Here is a 23363-nt window from a genome sequence, read left to right as displayed (position 1 = left end):
ACTTTCTAACCACTCTCTTTAACGATGGTGCCAGCAGTTCCACAGTCAAAGTTCAACTGGCGGCAATTTCTCACTATCACATTGGCCATGACTCTAATCCTCTTATGTCAGCCAAATTGTGTAAAATATTTCTTAAAGCTACTCTTCTTCTCAGGCCCCTATAAAACAAGCAGTTCCTCCTTGGGACCTTTCTTTGGTCCTACAGGCCTTGACCGCCTCCTTTCGAGCCGGCGGCTACAGTGGATCACAAATTCTTGTCCTACAAGACAGACTTTTTAGTAGGCATTACATCAGCCAAGAGAGTTTCTGAACTTCAAGCTTTATCAGCTAAACCTCCTTACTTGGTATTTCATCCGGACCGTGTCTCCCTCAGGACCAACCCGTCCTTTCTTCCTAAAATCGCTTCTGAAGCAAACATCAATCAATCCATTAACCTCCCTGTTTTCTTCCTAAATATGAAAACAAAGGTGAATATAAGCTACATTCACTAGATGTTCACAGGCAACTTAGATTTTATCTGAACAGGACAGCTGGTCATAGGCAATCCGACCAGCTGTTTATTTCCTTTGCAAAATTCAATTTGGGCAAGCCAATCTCTAAAGTTTCTCTGTCCCGCTGGATTTCACAGTGCATTTTATTGGCTTATCAAGCTTCAGGAAGGCCCGCACCGGAGGGTGTTCATGCCCATTCAACCCGGTCAGTATCTACCTCGGCAGCCTTCAAGGCTAGGATTCCTCTAGATGATATTTGTGCAGCAGCCACGTGGGCTTCATCTCATACGTTTATTTCCCACTATAAGTTGGATCTTGCATCTAGGGTAGAGCATCCTTTGGCTCGCGGTGCTCGGAATATCCTTCCATGATGGCCGCCCAAGATTCAGGTAGCTGGGGACTCTGTCCCACAGGTTGCAGACAAATGAATATCCTACTTCAGATTTAGAAGTTATGTACTCACCATAACGTTCCATCTGAGTAGGTGTATTCATTTGTCTGCAACCATCCCGCCCTCCTATCCCCCTGGCCTTTCAGTTTCCTGCATATTCTTTGTTACCCTTTTTAGGGTATTGTTGCTTTGGCAAACTCGATCTGAGGTCATGAGGGTAGAGCAGGGCATTATGGGTGAGGGGAGGAGCTGAGAGCTTGGATCCATAGCTGGAAAACCATGCCGGTTCGGATCCGATATTGGATCCATAACCCACAGGTTGCAGACAAATGAATACACCTACTCAGATGGAACGTTATGGTGAGTACATAACTTCTAATTCATGTATAATATTTGTATGAAGAGAATTTGCATGATACAACTAGAACACCATCATTCTGGTATTTAAATGGCTGAATGTTGTGGAGAAAATACCATCTCTAATATACAACCGAGCCAGTAGCACAAACTGCTTAATTTAAAACCACAAATCAGGAAATAGATTCAGTTAGCCATTACCAGAAATAATTAGTTTCAAAAGCTGCCTGATGCATCATTTCATAATTTTCTTTCAGAACACCATATGATATTGGCCATTTGGTGGAGTCCACTAAATGGAATTCGTAGTCTTCAGAAGTTAAAAGATGTAATAATAAAAATGTGTGTAATGTATAATCTACAAAATGTTGAAAACTTGGTATATGATCACTCTTATTTAATGTAGATTTTAATGTTTGATGGCACTGCATTAATACTGCCTGTGAAAAGTGAAGCATTTAAAGCCAGTATACTGCCAACTTTTTTGACTGTAATAGCAATGACTTTGAAACTTTAATTTCTTCAATGCCTGATATTCAGCATATGTCAAACGAGGTTCACAAGTCAGTCAAAGAGAGAGCCTGTACTTCTAAGTCAGCTATTAAAAATATATGTAGTGCAGAAATGCAAAACAAACAAAGAAATGCCTACTTCATATGAGAAGCACTTTGCAGATAGAGGTTAAGTGGTACAAATTTTACACAATACTACCAAGTAAGCAAAATGATGACAAAATCAAACATGCAGGAGAGGAGTTTGAGTGGTGTTGATAACATAGGTAGTTATAGAGTAGAGTATAAGACAGGAAAATATTTTAGGGGTACTGTAGAAGTAGGAGTTTGTAGAGGCTATTTATCTAATCAGATGTAGTTAAAATAGAGTAGTGCAAAGGATTGGGCAGGATCAGGATAAGGTAAAAAATCTAAAGCATAGAAATGACAGGGTGTAATATGACACCTTAAAACCTTTCATACAAGGCAATAAAGCTTCTAATATACTAGTCAGACACAGAAGGTTACTTGATTAAAAGGACAGTATTTGATATGGTGTGGTGTGCAGATTAAGGCTGTGTGTGTGATTCAATAAGAACACACTTTTTGTGAGTGGAAATGTGACAGATATAGGTAGTTGAGTTGCTAAGATTATGAACAATTTACAACAGCGGCAGGTAGTTTGTTCTGTAATTTAAGAAGATAATATATATTGTATCTTAAATATGACTTTTACATTTAGAGAAGTCTAAATAGACCACTCCAGAAGAACGAAGGCTTCTTGTATGAGTTTGGATTTGCATTCTGAAGTTCAGGAAGGGCAAGGAGCTGGAATTCAGAGAGGCTGCGGAAGGGAGTATATAATGACAGAACCAAATTTCTTTTTTTTATATTTAATTAAATATTGTGTGTGTCTTCCTTTATGAAATCATGTACATTATGTTGAGGTAGGGCATTTGGTCAAATGCAAAAGCAAGATTTATGGGGTTATTGCTGAAAGTGTTTTCCTCAGTCTGTGTTCCAACCAAGAACTGTTTTATTTGGAATTTTGTGGCTGAAAGACTCACTTTATCTTTTTATAGCCAGTAGTAGTTACAGTATTAAGTGGCTGTCTTTGAAGACTTTTTAGTGTATAGATGCCCAGAGACAGTTTAAGTATCTTAGTTAATGAACTGAGACATTCTGTAAAGATATTAAGCTTTTTTTTTTTTTTTTTTTTTAAGACAGAGATGTTTTCAGAGTTACCAAACAAGTGCTTGCATCTTAAGTCAGTAAATGAATGGTTTGTATACAGTGATCACTTACTTTGCATTGTGTCGGCTGATTCTGGAATAGCTATCAATGTTTAAACAGCTTTCATTCATGATATAACCTTGGAAAACCATCGTGCAGTGGTAACTCAGAAGTGTATACATTCACCAAGTGTTATAAATTGGATATGATTTCAAGGAGGAAGACTTCTTGGAAGAATTGTGCACCAGGGCATTTTATTAAGGAAATATCTAGGTATTACTATCTGCTTTCATTTGCTTGTCTTGGTTTCTGCTAGAGGGCTCTGCTGCATAGATCTAATGCAAGAAACGACTTGAAAAGAGACAGAGGAATTGCATTGTGGAAATCTCTGTAAAGATTGATTTTTGAGGGCGTCTCTTGCAGTTTAAGATGAGTTTTTCATTTAATATTATCCTCTGCTGTTCTTCCAAAGCCTTATCTGTTTTGTAGATATTCTGAAGTCATGCTTGTCCTGGGTCACAGAGATCTTAGGTTGCAGAGTGACGCTTGTGATTACCTCAGTATAGATCTAAGAAGCACAAGCAGGTGCTCTCCGTTATGTAAACTCTGCTTATATTAGGCATATTACCGGGGACTGTGCTAGGAGGGATTGATGGAAATCTGATTATCCAAAGGAGGTTTTTCCATTTTTTGAATCTATTGCAAAAAATTAATTTGATCAGTTGTTACTGCAAATTCTTAATGTCACTTTTTATCTGATTTACAAAAGCAGTAACTGGCTGAGATTCTTTGAAATTTAATGCATAGAGATTATATGGAAGGCACTGGTTATTGTATCATTATATTTATATCGGCAACAGTTCACTATTTCAGTTTTAAAAAGGTAAATAGCATTAATTTTCTTAACTTCTAATTTATGTTTTTGTTATCCAGGTTGATGATATCTATGCACTGGTTTATCAGACAATGTTGCAACCTCCAGTCAAGGACTATATTCCATTTTCCTGGACAGCGATGGTTCAAGTTAAGTCTCAGCATTTCAAAGCACTGTCTCATTACCATGCAGCCATTGCACTTTGCGAATACAGCTGTAAGTATAAGAACTCCACTGACATTCCCTGTGTGTGCTAATATACATATAATTAACTGTTTATGTTGGTTTGTCAAACTGTCTTGTTAAAATTCTAACTGCACCCAAGCAGTATAACCTGCATGCTAGATGACCGTTTTTAACTGGATGAGCACTCATTTCATCAGCTTAACATCATCTGTTTAGTACTTCCCGATTACTACTCTCTATATAAAAATCACTACTCTTTAATTTCATTTTTCATGCCGGCAGTAATAGCAGTATGTGTGGGCCCTTCTCCTTCTGTTTGTGCTACCTTAGACATTGTATATATACATTTAAGAGGTGTGGAGGGAAGCTTTCCATTGGGTGCAGGGGGCTTGCCCCCCCTGAAAAAATGTTTAAAAAAATATGTTATCAAATAAAAGGTTTGACTGGTTGTTTTCATTCAGATGAACATATCCAGTCTTTTAACTCAACAAGATGTAAGGGATCTTTGTCATGGTTTCCTCCTTGCAGTTATGCATTCTCAGTTTTTTTTTTTTCATTTGACACTTGTTTTTTTTAGTCAACAAATCTGAGTGAGACAACAATTTTGAAAATACTGACTTTAAGCAATTAGTTTTTGCTAACTTTGAAAGTATACTCTTTTCAGTAAACCAGTCTGAGTGAGACAGCATCTCTGAAAACACTAACTTTAATCAATTAGTTCTAGACTGACTGCACAAATTTCTAGTTTGATACAGATCAGTGTACAATATGATCCCTGCTACATTCATTCTGTATCTGCAAAGCACTGTGGCACAAATTCAGTAAAGCTTACATGGTCATTTTTTTCTGTGCCAACATGGGCATAGCAAGTTTTAGATTCAGTAAAATCCGTGTAATGGCTCACAGTCACTCACATTCACATGCCTCAATGGAAGGTTTCATGGGATGCAAATTTCAGCATAAGTAGCTGGATTTTATGCTAATGAACCAATGCAACATGGTGGAGCAGTCCAACATCCCAACACACAAATATGTAGGCTCTGTATCCGTGCTGGAAGTGCATGTGGAAATTTTCCACATACAGGAGACTACACAGAAGCAAGGGCATGTAGAAGTCATAAAATATGAACAGAATGCCCGTGAAAAGCTAAAAACACACAATTAATGGTAGAGGATTTCCAAAAGAATCCGGGTGGTGTGTGATATCACTATAAATTTTATAATTTTCATTTTAGCACAATTTTGTGCAGTGTGCCGCTACATGCAAAATGTTTGAAAAGGAATAATAGAAATGTAATTTAAAAGATGGATATGATGTATTGCCAAAACAGGTACAGTAATGCCCTGCATTGTGTCTTTAACGCTGTGCTTCTGTGCTTTTGCCCAGCTTACACTGCTACTATCCATGTAGTTTCCAGGCTGTCAGCATGGTTATTATGTAAATGATGTAAAAAAAGCAGTGGATTTGTTAAGTTAAGCAGGGACCATGTAGGGCTGTTCACTCCATGTAAGCTCCTACACAGTGTTTGTTTTCCATGGTTGTTGATGACATTAGGGGGTATGTCGGGTAACTTTATTGTTATTTGTTTCTTTTGCATGTGTGTGCAATGTGCCTCTCCTTGCAAATGGCAATGATTATGCAATCCTTATTTGTGTGAGCAGACCACCCTTGTATCAGACATGAGCTAGACATCCAAAAATAGAAACCGGATGTATTCAGTCAGTATTGTTGAGAACTTCTGGACATTGTGCCAACCCGGTAAACTGGGCTGCCCTGTACTAATTCCCTCTAGTTAGGGGCCTTTGCTTAAGTACTCCTGTGGCGACAACTGTTAGGTGTTAGACTGGGTGCAGATAGACTTGGGTTCAAGTACAGGGTACGATGCTTTTTATCATACTGTGCTGACATTGTAGCTCATAGAAATAAAAAGTGTAATTATCAGTAATGAGTGTCTTCTGTACTTATCATGACAATAGGGATGAAATTATATTGTTTTACATGCTTTTCTTTCATTATGCACAACTGCACTCTGCTGTGCGTCTCTGAGTAGAGAGCAATATTACACTGCAGCAGGAGTTTTAAATCCTGTTAATTGTATCCTAAGCAGGATAGTGCCATTTAAATTAACCAATACCACATGATGGTCTGCTCAAGAAATGTATAAAGTATGCATACAGCCTACATTCTCATTTTCCCTCAATACTTCAACAACATTGGAGTAGAGACTTGGTGCTTTTAACTAACATAATGCTGTGGGCTTCTGCAGCTATTCTGCATGCATATGTGCTCGAGGCCGAAGTCATTGCTGCTGGTACTGATGACAGTAGGCCTAGGTTAAGAAGGAAAAAAGTGTTCGGGCCCAGAGTAACCTTCCAGGTGCTACATGAGTTGGAAATTGTAGAGTGCTACAGGGTGGACAGGACACAATGCAAGAGCTCTGTGAGATCTGCTGGCCTCAACCCAGAGTCAACCTAAGGGAACCCATCTTAGTGGAAGCCAAGGTATGTGTGTAACCCTTAAAATATTAGTTAAGGTACTTTTCAAAGACCATCTGGGGACATGATGGGTGTGTCTCAGGCATCAGCACCAGGATCCTCCACCAGTTCATGGATGCTATGCTTATACATGCCAGTAAACACGTATATTTTCCCCTTACTATTGAGGATAGGACCAGCAGTATGCAACACTTCTCTCATGTAGCGCACTACTCTGAAGTACTAGGTGCCATAGATCAACACTCATGTACACATCAGGGGACCACCTGATGAGCAGGGTAGAATCTACATTAACTGTAAGGGATACCGCTCCATCAACTGCCAAGTTATGTGCAATGCCCAGAGGATTATCTTGAATGTATGTGCTGGCAAACCTGGCAGTTATCACAACTCCCGTATTTGGCACACATCGCAGCTGTACCAGATGTTTGCTGGGGGGGGATATCCCACAGGGCCATTTACTGGGGGGGGTGCTGATTACACCCTGGAACTATGGATGATGATACCCATCAGAAATGCACAGACACCCACAGAAGAATGCTATGAGGTGAACACATGAACTAGGAACATCATAAAGCATGTGTTTTGGCTTCTGAAGTCATGGATCCTGTGCCTAAATATATCCAGGGAAGCCTTGCGGTATACTCCATGCACATGTCTGTGCTGTGCTGCACAATCTGATCCTACAGAAACAGCTGCAGCAGGATTAGCAAGGGGGTGAACACACATCCCCCCACCAATGCTTAGGTCACCACAGCCACAGTCACAGGAAGAGTCAAATGAGGAAACCCCAGCTGCTGTCCCTGTAGGTAGACATAGGCATGGTTTGTATGCCCTTGCTTTGGTTAAGAGACAACTCATAGCACAATCACTGACTACCTGGACACCTAAGGGCTAATACCTTCCTTCTACTCACAGACATATATTAAAATTGATACCAGGCAGCTCACACAACCTTTATCTATACATGTATTGGCTGTGTACTGTTTGCATCAGATAGTCAATCCAGAACTATTGCTATGTTAACTGCTGCTTTTGCAAGGTAAGGCCTGAACCTAGAATATAGTGTTGAAGATTATTATGACATATCCTTGTATGTCTTACCTTGTTACAGTATGTAGATATACAGTGGTGCTTTTTAGAGAACTTAAGTTAACATGTGAGTAAACACATGCATTACTGCAGTGTTACCATATTTAATTACTATGCATCAGGCATGAAAGACTCAACACAGTCCAACCACAGCTGAATACTGGTACTTCATGCAAGAGAGAATTTAGGAAGTGAGTCTAGTTTGTATCCTAACAGTAAATGTTTCTTTCCCCCACCCACAAAAACAGGATTGTAAAACAGAGAGATGTATATCTGTAATCATTATTATGACAGGAGGTGTGTCTACTAACTGTTCTATATCTAAATTTAATTCTGAGAAGTACTTGTACAATATGCAGTGCTTGGTTTGATAACAATGTGCATTTTTATGAAGGTGGTTGTGAGAGGAATGTCCCCAGTTCTGGAAAGCTGCCTATGTGGCCAAAAGGACTAAGGCAGCTATTCTATTTGATGAAGCTTTAATGGTGTTCAGGGTTCAAATCCTGATGCAAGTTGACGTTTTGGAGGTGTTTTTGCAATAGTTAGTGTGTTTTACAGACTGTGACTCTGCGTCCCATAATGTTTTCATCTTTATATTTATAGTACACATTTGTGTGATGTGTTGCTTTCTGAAAATAGTTTTATTAATGGTTAAATATTTTGCGCAAAGCACAAAACTGCAGAAAAAGGAAATAAGTAGATAAGAGTTATATCAGACTAGCAATATCATACACTGCATACCTTCAATTATTGCCTGTAGCAATTGGGAAATCACTACCTGGACTAGTGATGGGATTGGACTACAGTAGGGCACATAAATTATATGATAGGAGGGCTTGGATGTTAGCAATGCACATTGCATTTGCACACTGCTTACCTAAGTGCAAACAGGTAAAACAGGGAAACATGCATGTGTGTATACAGAGCAATAATCCTAGCATTTTTGCTGTGCCTATCATAGCTCTCAACTGTCCAGATTTCTGAAGAATGTCCACATTTTTATATCCTATTTGTAGTCTGTTCCTCATAAAATGTGGGTTTCTACAAAGTTATTGTTAAATCATTGAGAATGAATTCTGAAAATAATGACATACATTTGATTTGTGGATGCCATACCCTTCAGAAAATTTGGGTCTATATTACTAGACCGAAAGATCGCAACAGCAATTGTGTATGTACATTGACACATTTACATCGATGTACATACAGAGCGAAACACCTAAACGGCAAAAACCAGAACGCCGAACGTGTTTCATAGCCAGCAGCATGGTGGGGATAAGGAAATATATCCTTTTCCCCACTGTAGTGCTGTCTCGGAGTTGGTATATTTAAGTAGGGGGGGGTGTGGGGGGCCCCTTGCAAAAGCTAATTAATTTAATATTTTAGTTTAAATTTTACCTGTGTAGCGCATTATGATGATGAAATACGTTTGGCGTTCCGGTTTTCGCCATTTAGGTGTTTCGCTCTGTATGTACATCGACCTAAATATGTCGATGTACATACATTTGCTGTTGTGATCTTTCGGTCTAGTAATATTAATATAGACCCGAAAATTCATGCTAATGCAAAGCATGTTATTCCATCAACATTCTAAGTTTCTAAGGGCAATATTTAAACATTAACCCTATTTTTGCTGCTTTATTCCTATATTAATTATGGCTTTGTCCAGATCTCTTGCTCTAAGAGGTCGAGAGGAATGCTAACTATTATATCACGTATATAGATCTGTGTTCTTAATGTTCTGTATTTCCCAGATGCTATATGTGACCTAAAACTACATGTGGAAACATTGTAAACTGAGAGCATATAAACTGTACAGACTACACATGGAAACATTGCAAACTGAGGGCAAAGAAACTGTACAGAAACTTACTACCATCCATGTGTTTCCTCACAAACAACCTCAACAACGATCATTACAAGCATGGGATCTCCCTAATTCTACAACACAACATCTAACAAAAAAAAAAAAACAGTGTAGTATATAATTTTTGCTCCCTAATGCACACAACCATATAGTTGTGCTCACAGGCTTGCACTGCCAAAGTCAAACATCCATATATGCTCAATAAAGGACTTGTGTTGTTACACAGCTATGGCTTTTAAATGGGTCTATATTAGAAGCACGAACAGTCAGAATGTTGACAACTTCTTGATCGACACGTATGTGTCGAACATCCACTTCCGCAAACTGCCACATCATCAGTTTCCTTCCAAGGGAAAGAAATCGGTTAGCCATTGTGTTAAATCTGTCCTTTTCCCCACTGTAGTGCGATCTCAGAGTTAGTTAGGGGGGTGGGGGGCCGAAGCCCCCCACTTTATAGTGTGTGTTATATTGTGTTGTTCGTGTTTGGCCTATCAATTTCTTTCCCTTGTCGACATTCTGACCGTTCGTGCTTCAGAATGTGTTTGACCCTTCTAAACAGTATATCACTGTTTGTGTACTACCCTTAGATGACACTAAGGACCAATGTGCCTATGTAGGCCTCCCAAGCTAGTGTTCCTCACATCCCTTAATGATGCCATCTACTATAGGTTCACCTCCAGTCTTGTTAAAATCAGACCTGTGTCATGGTGCTTCCATTAAGAACTGTATTCTGTAGTCTGTGCACTTAGGTAAGGGTTCAGTTCTCACTGCAGTAGTGTGCGTGTGTGTGTTTGTTTCCATAAGAGAGAGTGGAAGTGTATATGACAAACTGAAGTCTCCAGTGACATGGTTTTGCAGCATTTTTGTGCTTGCAGAAACATCCATGTCTAGCAGTCCTCCAGCGTCTTTTCCATTCACAGGGCCTGCTGATGTCATCTACTATAGGATCACCTGCAGTCCTGTTAAAGTCAGATGTGTGCCATGGCACATGCATTAAGTACTGTGACCTCTACTCTGTTCACTTAGGGGTTTGGTTCTCACTGCAGTAGTGTGTGTGTGTGTGTGTGTGTGTGTGTGTGTGTGTGTGTGTGTGTGTGTATTCATTAGAGAGAGTGGAAGTGTGTATGCCAAATGGAAATCTACAGTGGCATGGTTTTGCAGTGATTTTGTCCTGCAAAATCATCCATTTGTAGCAGCCCTGCAGCCTCATCTCCTCGCAGGACCTGCTGATGTCATCGACTCTAAGAACACCTGCAGTTCTGTTAAAGTTAGACTTGTGCCATGGTGCATGCATTAAGTACTGTGTTCTCTAGTCTGTAAACTTAGATAAGAGTTCTAATGTCACTGCAGTCAACTTGTTGCGTGTGTGTGTGTGTGTGTCCCCCTCTCTCTCTCCGTAAGGAAGAGTGGGAGTGTGTATCCAACACTACTTTGTCAAATGGCATGGTTTTGCAGTATTTTTGTGTTTGTAAAATCATCCAGCTCTGCACCCTCTTGCCCCCCACAGCGTCTGCTGATAACATCAACTATAAGAACACCTGCAGTCCTGTTAGTCAGACATGTGCCGTGTGCGTCAAGTACCGTGTTCTGTAGTCTCTAAACTTAGATGGGGGTTTAATCTCATTTCAGTCAACTTTGTGTGTGTGTGTGTGTGTGTGTGTGTGTGTGTGTGTGTGTGTGTCCATAAAATGAGTGGGAGTGTGTATCCAACACTAGCTTGTTAAACAGCATGGTTTTGCAGTTTTCATGTTTGCAAAATCTTCCATTTGTAGCAGCCCTGCCAACCTCTTGTCCCCCACAAGGCCCACTGATGTTATCTACTGTAAGAACACCTGCAGTCCTGTTAAAATCAGTCAACTTTGTGTGTGTTTGTGTGTGTGTGCGCGCATACGTGTTTGTGTGTGAACTGTTGGTGGATGTTATACAGAGCATGTTACAACAGATTATGGGACACTGTCCTCTTGTCTTCAACAGCTACTGCTGATGTCATAAGCTAAATCAAATTATTGGATATGTATTCATCACAATAGGCCATGGGCACACACTGGCCTGGCTGACAGGTAGATGCCACCTCATCCAATATAAGACAGACAACAGTGACATTTATTTTATTGTATGCACAAACATCATGACATCTCTTTGCAATGTTGATGGACAGGTTGACACATGAGATCACACTGGAGTCCCCACGGACTATGATGCTTGTAAATGATACTGTGAATCTGTATTGAGAGTAGGAAACATGTTTAGGAGCCCCTGGAGAGGTTGAGTTATGCTACACAGAGGAGAATAATGAAGGGCATAAAGACTAAGATAGAATATATATGTGTGGATGAGAGAGAGGATGGAGGAATGGTGGAACTGCAGGAAACAGAGTTTGCAAAAGTGAAGGAGTTTAGATATTTTTGATCAGCAGTTCATTCTAATGGTGAGTGTGGAAGAGAGGTGAAGAAGAAAGTGTATGCAGGGTGGAGTGGTTGTAGAAGAGTGCCAGTGATTTTTGACAGTTGGGTACCAATAACATTGAAAGGGAAGATCTACAATATTGTAGTTAGAACAGCTGTGTTATACGAGTTGGAGATGACAGACCACAATGCTTTGAGAGAGATGGCCTGCACCTGTCACCCCTGCGATTCCAGATACTGGCTAAGGTTCTTGCCACCCCTGTAGTGCCTTTTTTAGGCAAGATTCAAATGACAAATTCTCCACTGTAACAGGAACAGGCAAGCAAAAACTGAGGGTGATGCTATTCAGTGCTAGAAGTCTAAATCTCAAAATGCACTCACTTGAGGCACTCCTTAAAATGGAGAACATTGATATCTGTGCAGTGACTGAGACCTGGTTCAAGGCTCCAGGGAGCACCCCCTGCACTACCAGGCTATAACTCATACCACACTTTTCGGCCATGTAACCTGGACCGGAACACCAAAGGCGGAGGTGTGTCCATATTCATTAAGGATATCCACACCTCCAGGCCAGTTGCTCAGCATAATGCAGCCGAGGTTATCCAAGTGCAACTAACTCTGGGTAAAACTGCAATCCAAACTGTAGCTTGCTACAGATCCCCCACCATGCCCCAGGATTCCCACTCCTCTTTTCTTGATGTGCTGGAAATTATTAGGGTTCAACCAAACACCCTAATAATGGGCAATTTCAACTACCCCACCATTAACTGGGAAAACTACTCATGTACCAACTCCTACGCTCAGCACTTTCTGGAATTCTTAAACTCCAATGCCCTGGGTCAACTTATCCACAACCCCACCAGGGGCAACAATATCCTAGATCTAATCTTTACCAACACGAGTGACTGGTGTTCCACACCGGAAGTCAACGCCTCATTGGTCCGATCCGACCATAAGCTAATTACCCTAGATATCCACATCCTGCCCCCACCCCCATTAAGGAAACCATGGTAAAAAATTTCTCCAAAGCCAACCTCATGCTTCTTCAGACAGAAGTGGTGAACTTCATGACACCCATGCAGATGGGCAATACAGTTACGACTACTGAATCCTATACAATTGCACTTTATAAGCACTTACACGAGTGCATGGATTGTGCTATCCCAAACAGAACCAAGATGCTATCCTCAAAAAAAAAAAAAAAAAGGAAGTCAATCTGGTGGTCCCCTGCCATCAACAAACTGTACAACAGAGGGAAGAAACTGTTGCAAAAGAGAGTAAAATCCCATGAATGGAGGAGCTCCCTGGTCAACCTCAGTAAGAAGCTGCAATCCCTGATAAAATCCTCCAAAGCTAGTTAAGAAAACAAAATTGCCACTGATTTTAAAGACAACCACAAAGCATTCTATAGCTAAATCAAGAATCTCAATGGCAGCACTCAGTTCTGCTCTGCGTTACAGCACAATGGCACTAAATATACAGACCCAACAGATATTGTCAACATCCTGGCAGATAGGTTCAGTGCTAACTTTACCCCCCCCCCTCACCCCCTAAAGAGCCCATCTCTATACCGGACAAATGCAAAGTTCCTGTAATCACGGCTGCACAGGTAAAAACCACACTATCCAAAGCCAAGAACACAACATCCATGGGACCAGACAACATTCCAGGCTGCGTTCTACACAAACTACAGAATGAACTGGCACCCCACCCAAGTAGCATGTTCAATCATAGCCTCACCTCAGGCTTTGTCTCTGCTGAATGGCACACAGCGATGGTTATCCCACTCCACAAGTGGGAGCCACCACGGACCCCGGAATTACCACCCCCATTAGCCTGACGAGTCTGGTCTGCAAGGCCATGGAACGTATCATCATGGAACTTATAAACAAAGACATTTGTAATCTCCAAACTCTGGAACCCACCCAGTTCGGGTTTGTAAAAGGCAGATCATGTCTCCTAAACCTAGACGAGGGTAAGGTGGTTCACACAGCCTATCTAGACCTTGCCAAGGCTTTTGACACCATTCCCCACTGTGGAATTCTAGATAAACTCACTAAACTAGGTTTAAATCCTTATGTCACAAGATGGGTTGTCAACTGGCTCACTGACAGAACCCATACTGTGAAAGTAGCAGACTCCAAATCTGACTTCAGACCAGTGACAAGTGGAGTACCACAGGGTTAAGTCCTGGGTCCTCTCCTGTTTGGTATCTACTTTTCTGAAGTACAGGCTAACACAGAAGGTCTTTGGTTAACGAAGTTCGCAGATAACTGCAAACTAGGAGCCATAATCAAAACTCCTAACGATGTGGACATCCTACAAAAAGGCCTCACTGAGACAGATGTCTGGTGTCAAAGACATGGCCTCAAGCTCAATGCCAAAAAGTGCATTATCATTCCCTTTGGTAAAAACTCTGTACCCATGAACTACAGCATAGGTGGTAGTATACCTAACACCAAAAGTGTGATAAGAGACCTTGGGAGACAGGTGAACAGTAGTCTCTCCTTTGATAATCACATCCCCACAGTAGTCAGGAAATCCTTCTATGTGGCACACCTCATCACAAAAGGTTTCTCATCCAGAAAAAAAAGAGGTCATTGTTCCCCTCTACTCATCACTCATTAGACCCATTATAAAGTACAGTGCCCTTTTTGGTATGTACCTCACAAGACATCTGCAACAACTGGAAAGGCTGCAGAAGTACCTCACAAAGAGGATTACTGGCCTCAAACAGATGCCTTACGCAGACCATCTCAAAAAACTCCACCTGTACTCCATCGCATATCGCCTACTCAGAAGCGATCTCTGCCTGACATACAAAGCTATGTCAAACCCAGAGCTGTTGGACATGCTCCACTTAAAGAAATCCCAATCCCTCCGAGCTACGCGCTCTAGGGACCTAAATCTTGTCACCACAATAAACAGAACATGCCGGAGGGATAGATTCCTGTCCCAGAGACTTCCCATACTCTGGAATAAACTACCTATCTATATCAAACAAAGCTCCTCGTTAGCACTCTTCAAGAAAAATCTTGATGATTGAATGGGAAATAGGAAATTCACCCCGGGGATCACTTCTGTGGCTCTGCTCGACAGTGGCACAGGAAAATAATTTTCTTGGGTGGCAAAAGCCAGAGTACCTTTTTGGCTGGGGTTGTATAGGCCTCAGGGCTGATAGCCTAGTACCTACCTATGAACCTATGGTGGCACTGACATAAAGACGAGTCATAACAGGAGCTGGCAGATTTTCAGATGGTACGATTTGCATTGGGTATGGTGAGACTGGACAGGATTAGTAAGCAGTATATTAGAGCATCAGCTCAGGTTCTACGGCTTAGAGACAAAGCCAGAGAGGGGAGATTGCATTGCTTTGGGCATGTGCTTAGGAGTGATGCTGGGTATATTGGGAGACTGATGCTAAGGATGGAGCTGGCAGTTGAGAGGAAAAGAGGAAGGCCTAAGATAAGGTTGATGGATATGGTGGCCGAGGACATGCAGGTAGTTGTTGTGACAGAGTAAGATGCAGAGGAAAGGAGGAACTGGAAGCAGATGTGCTATGGTGTCCCCTGATGGTAGTAGCCAAAATAATAAGATTAGGATGGCATCTGTGTTTTGAAAATCCCACCTGTACACTTGTGGCAGGCGTGTACATTCTGGATATATATATGAAGGTTAGTGTTTCTGGACTCAGTGTGAGCTTTAACAGTGTTTCCTTGTATTACCTGCTCTGTTCTGGTTTATGTGCAGAGGCGTTAACACTTTGGCCTCATGCATATAGAAATGCCACTACACTTATTTTCCAGTGCAGTCAGCGGCTGCTGTGTAGCAGAGGAGATCCTTAACAGCTCTAACTAGCAGTCATAACTTCTGTTACATAACAAGCAGCAATTTAACCACTTACCTATCAGTTACAGAACTGTAGATCCACCTTATGAAGGACCTCCTAATGTACACCCTATAGGTTACTCCACTGAAAATACCACTCTGCATATACCCCTCCTTTTAGCATTCTCTGTGCAGATACCAGGTTCAAACCTCCCATCATCACCTATTATTTTCCCTCTGTTTCCCCTGCTAGCCTAACTGACATGATTTTTTGACTCAGTGCAGATAATTATAGGAGGACAAATTCACTTGCACAAACTTACCTGGATTTTACAAAGTGAAATGCCGTGGAAGAAATAGAGCTCTACCCCACAAGGGTCTGTAATATGTCAGACCTGTTCCTCAACGATATGAGTGAAGAATATAATGGCACATGTGTATTGCCTGCATTGTTAATCCAACCATAAAACAGTATGTTTAGAAGTTGGAATAGGTAATGAACTCCCTAAAGGAGGAGTCAGGTCCAAAACCATCATCCAAGGTAATTACACCCTCCTAAGAGGTGGTATAATCAAACTTCCAAGCTCAAGTTTCCACAAAGGACATTGACAGCTGTAGTAAGTTACACCCTGATGGCCTGTCTGCACATCTACACAAATGTATACACACAACCATGCCTGATGGGCTCAAAGACAGATCCTCCAGAAAATAAGTCCATACTGGGGGATGTCTGTCATTACTGCATTCTACAGTAAGTGAAAGAAGCTGCTGTTTACAAATACATCATGTACAAAACGGGTCTGGAAGGCCATTTCCCTCAGGGTATCCAAACAAGTAAACACCTTGAAAAATTCTCATATAGCAACTGTGCTAATTTATGGCACATATCCGGGGATAACAGTAAGCCTGTCTTCATTTACATCTGCAGACTGATATTTATCACTCATGTATTTTGAACTAATTTGGATGGTATTGCACACACTGACCTCACTGTAAATTCCAAATCTGTTAGCAGACACAGGTGACTGAAAAGTGCCCCCCCCCCACACACACACACACACACACACATGTCTCAAAAAACTCCACCAAGCTTACTACATGTGTGAATTATCACCTCCAAACTGTGGTATCCATACCTCTCAACCTCTTACTGCAAGAAATCTGGACAAAGCCTGACAAAATTGGGGGGGGGGGGTGACCAAGGCCCAATAATAGGGAGACATTTTAAATATTGCTCTGATAAACGTAGAAGGTAGCTAAAGTAACAGGATCTGTGTTACCATACATTTTCTGAAGGATATGAAGTCTGAAACTCAAATGATTGTCATTATTTATTTACTTTAATCCTTAAATCATCCCACTTATTTGACAAAAAAACAGTTGTTATGAAGAACAGACCAGAAATATGAGGCAAAAATCTGGACATTCTGCAAAAATCTGTATAGTTGAGAGGTATGGTGGTATCTACAAATAGCAAGGTATCACTGCTCTCTCCAAGACTAGGGGTGCAATCTCCATGGGGCCAGATGGCGTTCCAGGCTGTGTTCTTCATATGCTGCAACAGTATATTCAAACACAGTCTGAGTACTACTGTTGTCCACACTGAATGGAATACAGCAACCATTTTCCACTCACACAATGGAGGATAGGAAACATACAAGTGGAATTATAATCCCATAACTGTATTCAACCTCTTGTAAGGCAATGGAAACAGTTTGCATGCATCTCAAACAAAAGGACATAGGTGACCTCCAAACAGTAGATTTGTTCCCGTTAGCTGTTCTCAAGGGTAGCTTGTGCCTGCAAAACCTGGGGGAATTCAAGACTGTGAACAGAGACATAGGCAAAGCTGTGCACTCATCTTATCTTGACTTGGCCAAATTCTTCAACACAATCCAACATTCGGCCTCAATGAGAAACTAACCAAGGTGAATATCATATATTGTATATCAGGTGGGTTGCAAATGGGATCACAGACCAACAACATTCAGTCAAAGTGGGAGACTTCACCTCAAGCAGCAGATCTGTCACCTGTGTGGTAACAATGGTAACAGATGTGTCAGTGCTGTCTCCACTTTCGTTTGCCATATACTTCTCGAAAGTCCAAAACAAAGGATGTGTGGTGAAACATCTTTGTGCCACTAATGACTGCTGACAAAGATATGGGTGTTATAACAACTGAATAAACATGCATCACCATTCCCTGTGGTAATAAATGTTCCTGCTTATTAAAAAATAACCCAGAGTTCAATATTCCCAAATTCTTTATCATTATACCTTGGAACACATGCCAACTGTAACCTTTGTGTATTGTGGGGAGGAAGGCATTCTATATCTTGCATCTGATTAGGAAAGACATTACGTGAAGGGCAGTGTGTTATCAGTCCCTTATACTCATCCATCAGGTCTATTAATGAATATAATCCTCCCTTTGATTGTATTGTCCCAGACACTTGCAGCAAGTTGACAGACCTCACACATTTCTGAGTAATACAATATCAAATGGTCTCCAGCATGCATCTTCTGTGGGCAGAATGAAGTAGCTGTCACTGTACGCAGTATCATATATATATAACTATATATATATAACCCGCGGTGGTGGTGCTGCGGTAGCGTTGTTGCCTCACAGTAAGACGCTGTCCAGTTTGATTCTCGGCTAGAGCATCTTCTGCGTGGAGACATGCGTGAATGGGCGTACCTTCGTTGAAGGTTGCGCGTCAGGGCTGGTAACTCGACATGTAAAAATCAGCTACCAATTATTAGCGGACCGGAGTTCCACTGTGGCGACCCCTAACCGGGAAAAGCCGAAAGACACAACAACATCTATATATATATTTAGAACATTTTCAGTGAATTTTCTCGGTCCAAGTTGGACTTTCCCTGTAAACAGATGTTAAATACATATATATATATATATATATATATATATATATATATATATATATATATATATATACATATATATATATATATATATATATATATATATATATATATATATATATATATATATATATATATAATAAAATAGGTTTGAGTCAGATTATGTATGCAATACATGACTGTCTTTGACCCAAATGGGATGAATATGCTGCACATCCTTAAGTCATGTGGGACTGCAGTTACCTGTTCCAGGGACCTCAAAGTACACTATGATATATATAAGACATGCTGGAGAGACCCATACAACTCTCAAAGGTTGTCAGTCCTCTGCAGTAGGCTTCCAATCCATGTAAAGCAGAGCACATCCATTAACCTGTTTATGCACAAACTGTCTGACTTGATGTGAAAATGTTGTCTACCGTGGACCACTGCTGATTTTGTCCTGGACATCGGGGGTCATTTCTATAAGAATCATGGTCATTCATTATATCTGCCATTGCATATTATATTGTGATGTATCGGCTACGATTCTAAACACCATCAGGCCAATACCCTTGTCACAGCTTATGAACCTCTGAACCTATGGTGATGTCTGTGAAAAAAAAAAAGCATACTGCATTACTGTTTTGATGAGATTTGTCTGCAGTGCTGACATACAATCCTGAGCTCAGAATCTGATGGGTTGACTTTGGATGTGCACACATACGTTTGTATTAAACAATCCTTAAAGAGAAGGTTAGATATGTTAATGAGACACATTTCATTGTCTGACTTCATAAGCCTTACAAAACATCAACTAGAAAGTAGAGGAATTATTTTACTAGCAACTGTCTAAATGGCTACGTACAGTATAACTGACAGGCCAACAACACAAATGGAGATATGAAATACATAATCTGATGTAAATATTTCATTCCTTTCTGTAAGGACTTCGGTTCTGTCCTCTGAACCGATACGGCTGCTACCAAGCTCGCTCCAGCCAAAAACTCTCACCTAAGACCTACCCACAATGCCCCTCTTAGTCTCTTCAGATCTCATTTGCTGCGTTCCTTGGCAGACGTGCCAAGCCTTCTCTCAAGCTAAGTGTAATGTTTTTGTGGTTTATCTGTATAATTGCCTATAGTCAGTTTTCCCTAAAGATGATCTTTTTGTCTTTAAATTTATATACTTTCTTTCTAAAACCTACCCTCTACCTTCGGTAGCTCTTTTCCATACCATCATTGGTACTGTCCCTCTCCCCTTTCCTACCACTTTTTGGCATTTCTTAGTACCATTGTTGGTACTCCTCTTTTATTCTCTGTTTAAAATAAACAAACAAAAAAAAACGACCCTCGTCTTCTATAACCTTGCTGTTGTTTTTTTTGGTTGGTTAAATTGTAGTTTAGGACTATAGTGTAGTTTTCCATGATGTCTGATAAAGTAAAACTAAGATTTACACAGTGTAATAAGTACGGGTGTAAGATGCCCAACTCAGACAGCCACACCCGGTGTGTTTATTGTTTGGGCATTGACCACATCAATGTATCTTGTGATATTTGTTCTAGCTTCAGCAACCGTACATTGGCTGAGCATAAGAACAAGCTGATTCTGAAGGGTATGATGAAAACATCCTTCTCGGAGGCTCTTTCTGGGATGGTGGTCTCACCACCTCCTAAGCATAAGGGATGGGAAGAAACGTAAAGAGAAATGGAGTCACTCTGTTCCAACATCTCCGTCCTCCACGGAACCGAGTCAACACCGGGCTTCTCCTGCGCCTTTGGCGCAGATTACTTCAGCACCAGGCTCCATGTTTTCTCCCTCAGTGCCACCCGTAATTCTGACTCCAACCACTGTACCAGCTTCGGCACCATCCCCCTCGGTGCCGACCTTGGTTTTGACACAGGCTCCGACTACTGTACCTGCATCGGTGCCATCCCCGGCCACGGTGCCGAAGACTTATATGGTTCCACTGACACCTTCGGTTCCGAAGGTCAAACACCTTCCCAGAACCAGATATTCTCCCTCTTATGACCCCTTTTTGGGACACCAGTTTAGTCCATTTTTTGAGAGACCTGAATCTCCTTCAGCAGCTTCCTTCAGATCCACCAGGAGTCTTTCAGAATAAGATGTAGTGAGGGTTGTAGACCAGCTTTTGGCAGCTAGAGGATTACCCACCCTTCTTCCTTTCCTCTTGGAATGGAAGCTCTCATGGCATATTCATCTGTATATCCTCCTCCAGCCTCCTCCCAGGTCCCGGAGACTTCGGTACCGATAGCCATCCCTGTGCATTCTGTCTCTGCTCTGACAAGCCATCCCTGTGCATTCTGTCTCTGCTCTGACAGCGGAGGCTTCCCTGTTGGCACTGATTACTCTTGGTGCAATGACTTTGTTGGAACTGGTGCACTCCTGGAGCAGTGATTGGGCCGTTGGCACCATGGCTTCTAGTTAGCCTATTTTTTCGGTGGAGGCATCTATGGCCACGGCTCCCCGGGCAGCTACCAGTCCTCTTGGAGCTTGTCATCTGGAGGTGGGCTCCTCAGGGTGGTGTGTGACCCCAGTTCCGAGATTGTCCTTCTTGGTTCTGGGCTCCTATCCCTCCTCGGGTGGGCCTGCTTTTCCAGGTGATGGAGAGAGTCCTTGCCTCAACAGGCTCTCAGCACCATTGGCATCGACACCCACTCTCCCCTCTGGCATGCAGCTGTGTCCCAACCCTCTACTCTGGGATCCCAAGCATGGGAGCCACAATACCTTCCCTTGAAGGGGAACCATTTCTCCGGAGTCCTCCTCAGAAGATCCCACTGAGGAGCCATCCCTAAAGAAACTTTGCAAGAGGAAGCATTTTGATTCCCCTGAGGAATCCGCCACCGAAGACACCGATTGCGATGAGGGAGAAGGGTCCCCACAGTCTCCCCTGGAAGATGTTTCATTTGGAGACATTCTCGAGATCCTCAAACAGAGGGGAGACTGGAAGCCCTCCAACCCTTCGGAGGAATCTGTCTTCTTGCAGGCCTTCCGTGCTCAGCCATCTACCTCCTGGGTGACCCCCACCTGCAGATAAGCTTATTAAACTTATTGTGCAGCATGCCTGGAAGGACCTGGACAACATAGAACCTGTCCCCCAGAGGCCAGATAAATTTTTATCCACCCGTGAAGACCAGCCCAATTGGTCCAAGCAACTGATAGTTGATTCCATGGTCGTGGCGGCGGCCACCAAAAGGGAACTGGCAGAAGATGGTTCCACTGTTCATTCCGCAAACATGGAGCACCGGGCTATGGACAGACTGGGGAAACGGTCCCATGCTTCAGCGACCTTTGCCATTTGGGAGCTAAATTATCTGGCACACTTTTCTTGCCTCCAAAGAGACCTAATCTCGTAAATGTCTGCGTCTTTGGCGGGGGTACTGCCTGAGGAGGTGCATGAAACTTTTGACTCTCAGCTAGCTACCCTGGAATCCATCTTGAACTCCTCGATGTGCTTGATCTCTCACCCTACCAAGGGGGGTCGTCACATCAGGCATCGCCATGAGACGGTGTGCTTGGATACGTTTGTATGACTTTGCGGACCCCTTTAAATCTTCCTTTGTCAATGCGCCTGTTGACAAATCTTCCCTTTTTGGTTCCAAAGTAAGAGAGACACTATCATGTAGTGAGAAGGATAGAAAGACCTTGTCTGCTGTAGGCATACATTTTTCCACCTTCCAGAGGTCCTACTCCAGAAACCAGAGGGGAGGAAAATTGTGGTTCAAGAAGTCCCAAGGATCTTATCGTGACACTCGTGATGAGCAATCCCCCTGGGGCAAAGGGGGCAGCTCTTCCGGATGACTCTCCTTTTGAGGCAGAAGGGGTCCATGCAACCAGGGCACTAGAGATTCCTTCTCCGGCTTACCCTTCCAGAGCTCCTGAACAGCGGCCCGATTGCTTTCCTCTGAAAGCTGTCGAGGTCTATTTTCCCTGCACCTACAGGCCTAGCAACTCATAACATTGGATGCATGGGTGCAGAGAATAATATCTGGAGGCTATCATATTCCATTCAGTTTTACTCCCAGACCCGTAAAATGAATCCTCGATGTCCCACCCAGTCAGAAATCGAAAAGCTGCTAAGAAAGAGTCATCCAGCCAGTCTCACCAGACTACAGAGGATCCGGGTTTTACTTGAAGTTCTTTTTAGTGCCAAAAAAAAAACAGGAGACTGGGGACCAATCCTGGATCTCAGCTTACTAAACAAATTCATAAAACCTCAAAAATTCCAGACGATCTTGGTACAGTCCATCCTCCCCTTTCTGGGGAATGACAAGTGAATGTGCTGTATAGACCTCCAGGAAGCGTTTTTCCGCATCCGGCTGGAAGCCAATCACTATCAGTTCAGGGTACTGCCCTTTGGTCTCTTGACAGCCCCCAGAGTGTTCACCAAATGCATGACAGTCATAGTAACTCCTCTCTGACTACAAGAATTCCAGGTATTTTCATATTTAGATGATTGGCTCCTTACCGCCACAACCAGGAATCTTCTCATTCTCAGTTTCTCTTACACTTAAGGCCTTGCTCTTCGATTAGGTATCATGATCAACATGGACAAATCACAAATGTCTCCAACAAGAGCACTGGAATTCATTGGAGTGATCTTCGACACAACGTCCTGTCAAGATTCCCTTCCTCCTCACAGGCTGTCAAAAATAAGAAGCCAGATTCAAGTCTTCCTTCCACAGACATTTGTACCAGCACGCCTTGTGCTACAGCTATTGGGATCTATGGCTGCAACCATTACCTTAGTTCCACTAGCTAGGTTGAAC

At 42.0% G+C, this 23363-nt stretch overlaps 1 protein-coding gene across 1 annotated transcript in view; it reads left to right on the top strand.

Annotated features, from left to right (window-relative positions):
- RHPN1 (rhophilin Rho GTPase binding protein 1) overlaps positions 1–23363 on the top strand; it is a 1554789-nt gene that overhangs the window by 1072907 nt on the left and 458519 nt on the right. The window contains exon 9 of the mRNA XM_044067337.1: positions 3897–4053. Coding sequence (XP_043923272.1) covers positions 3897–4053 — 157 coding nt within the window. The remainder of the gene's footprint in view (positions 1–3896; positions 4054–23363) is intronic.

Source organism: Protopterus annectens, chromosome 3.part1 (assembly GCF_019279795.1).
Source record: "Protopterus annectens isolate FY-2018-M chromosome 3.part1, PAN1.0, whole genome shotgun sequence".
NCBI lineage: Eukaryota > Metazoa > Chordata > Ceratodontiformes > Protopteridae > Protopterus > Protopterus annectens.
This window is presented reverse-complemented; position numbering and strand designations above follow the sequence as displayed.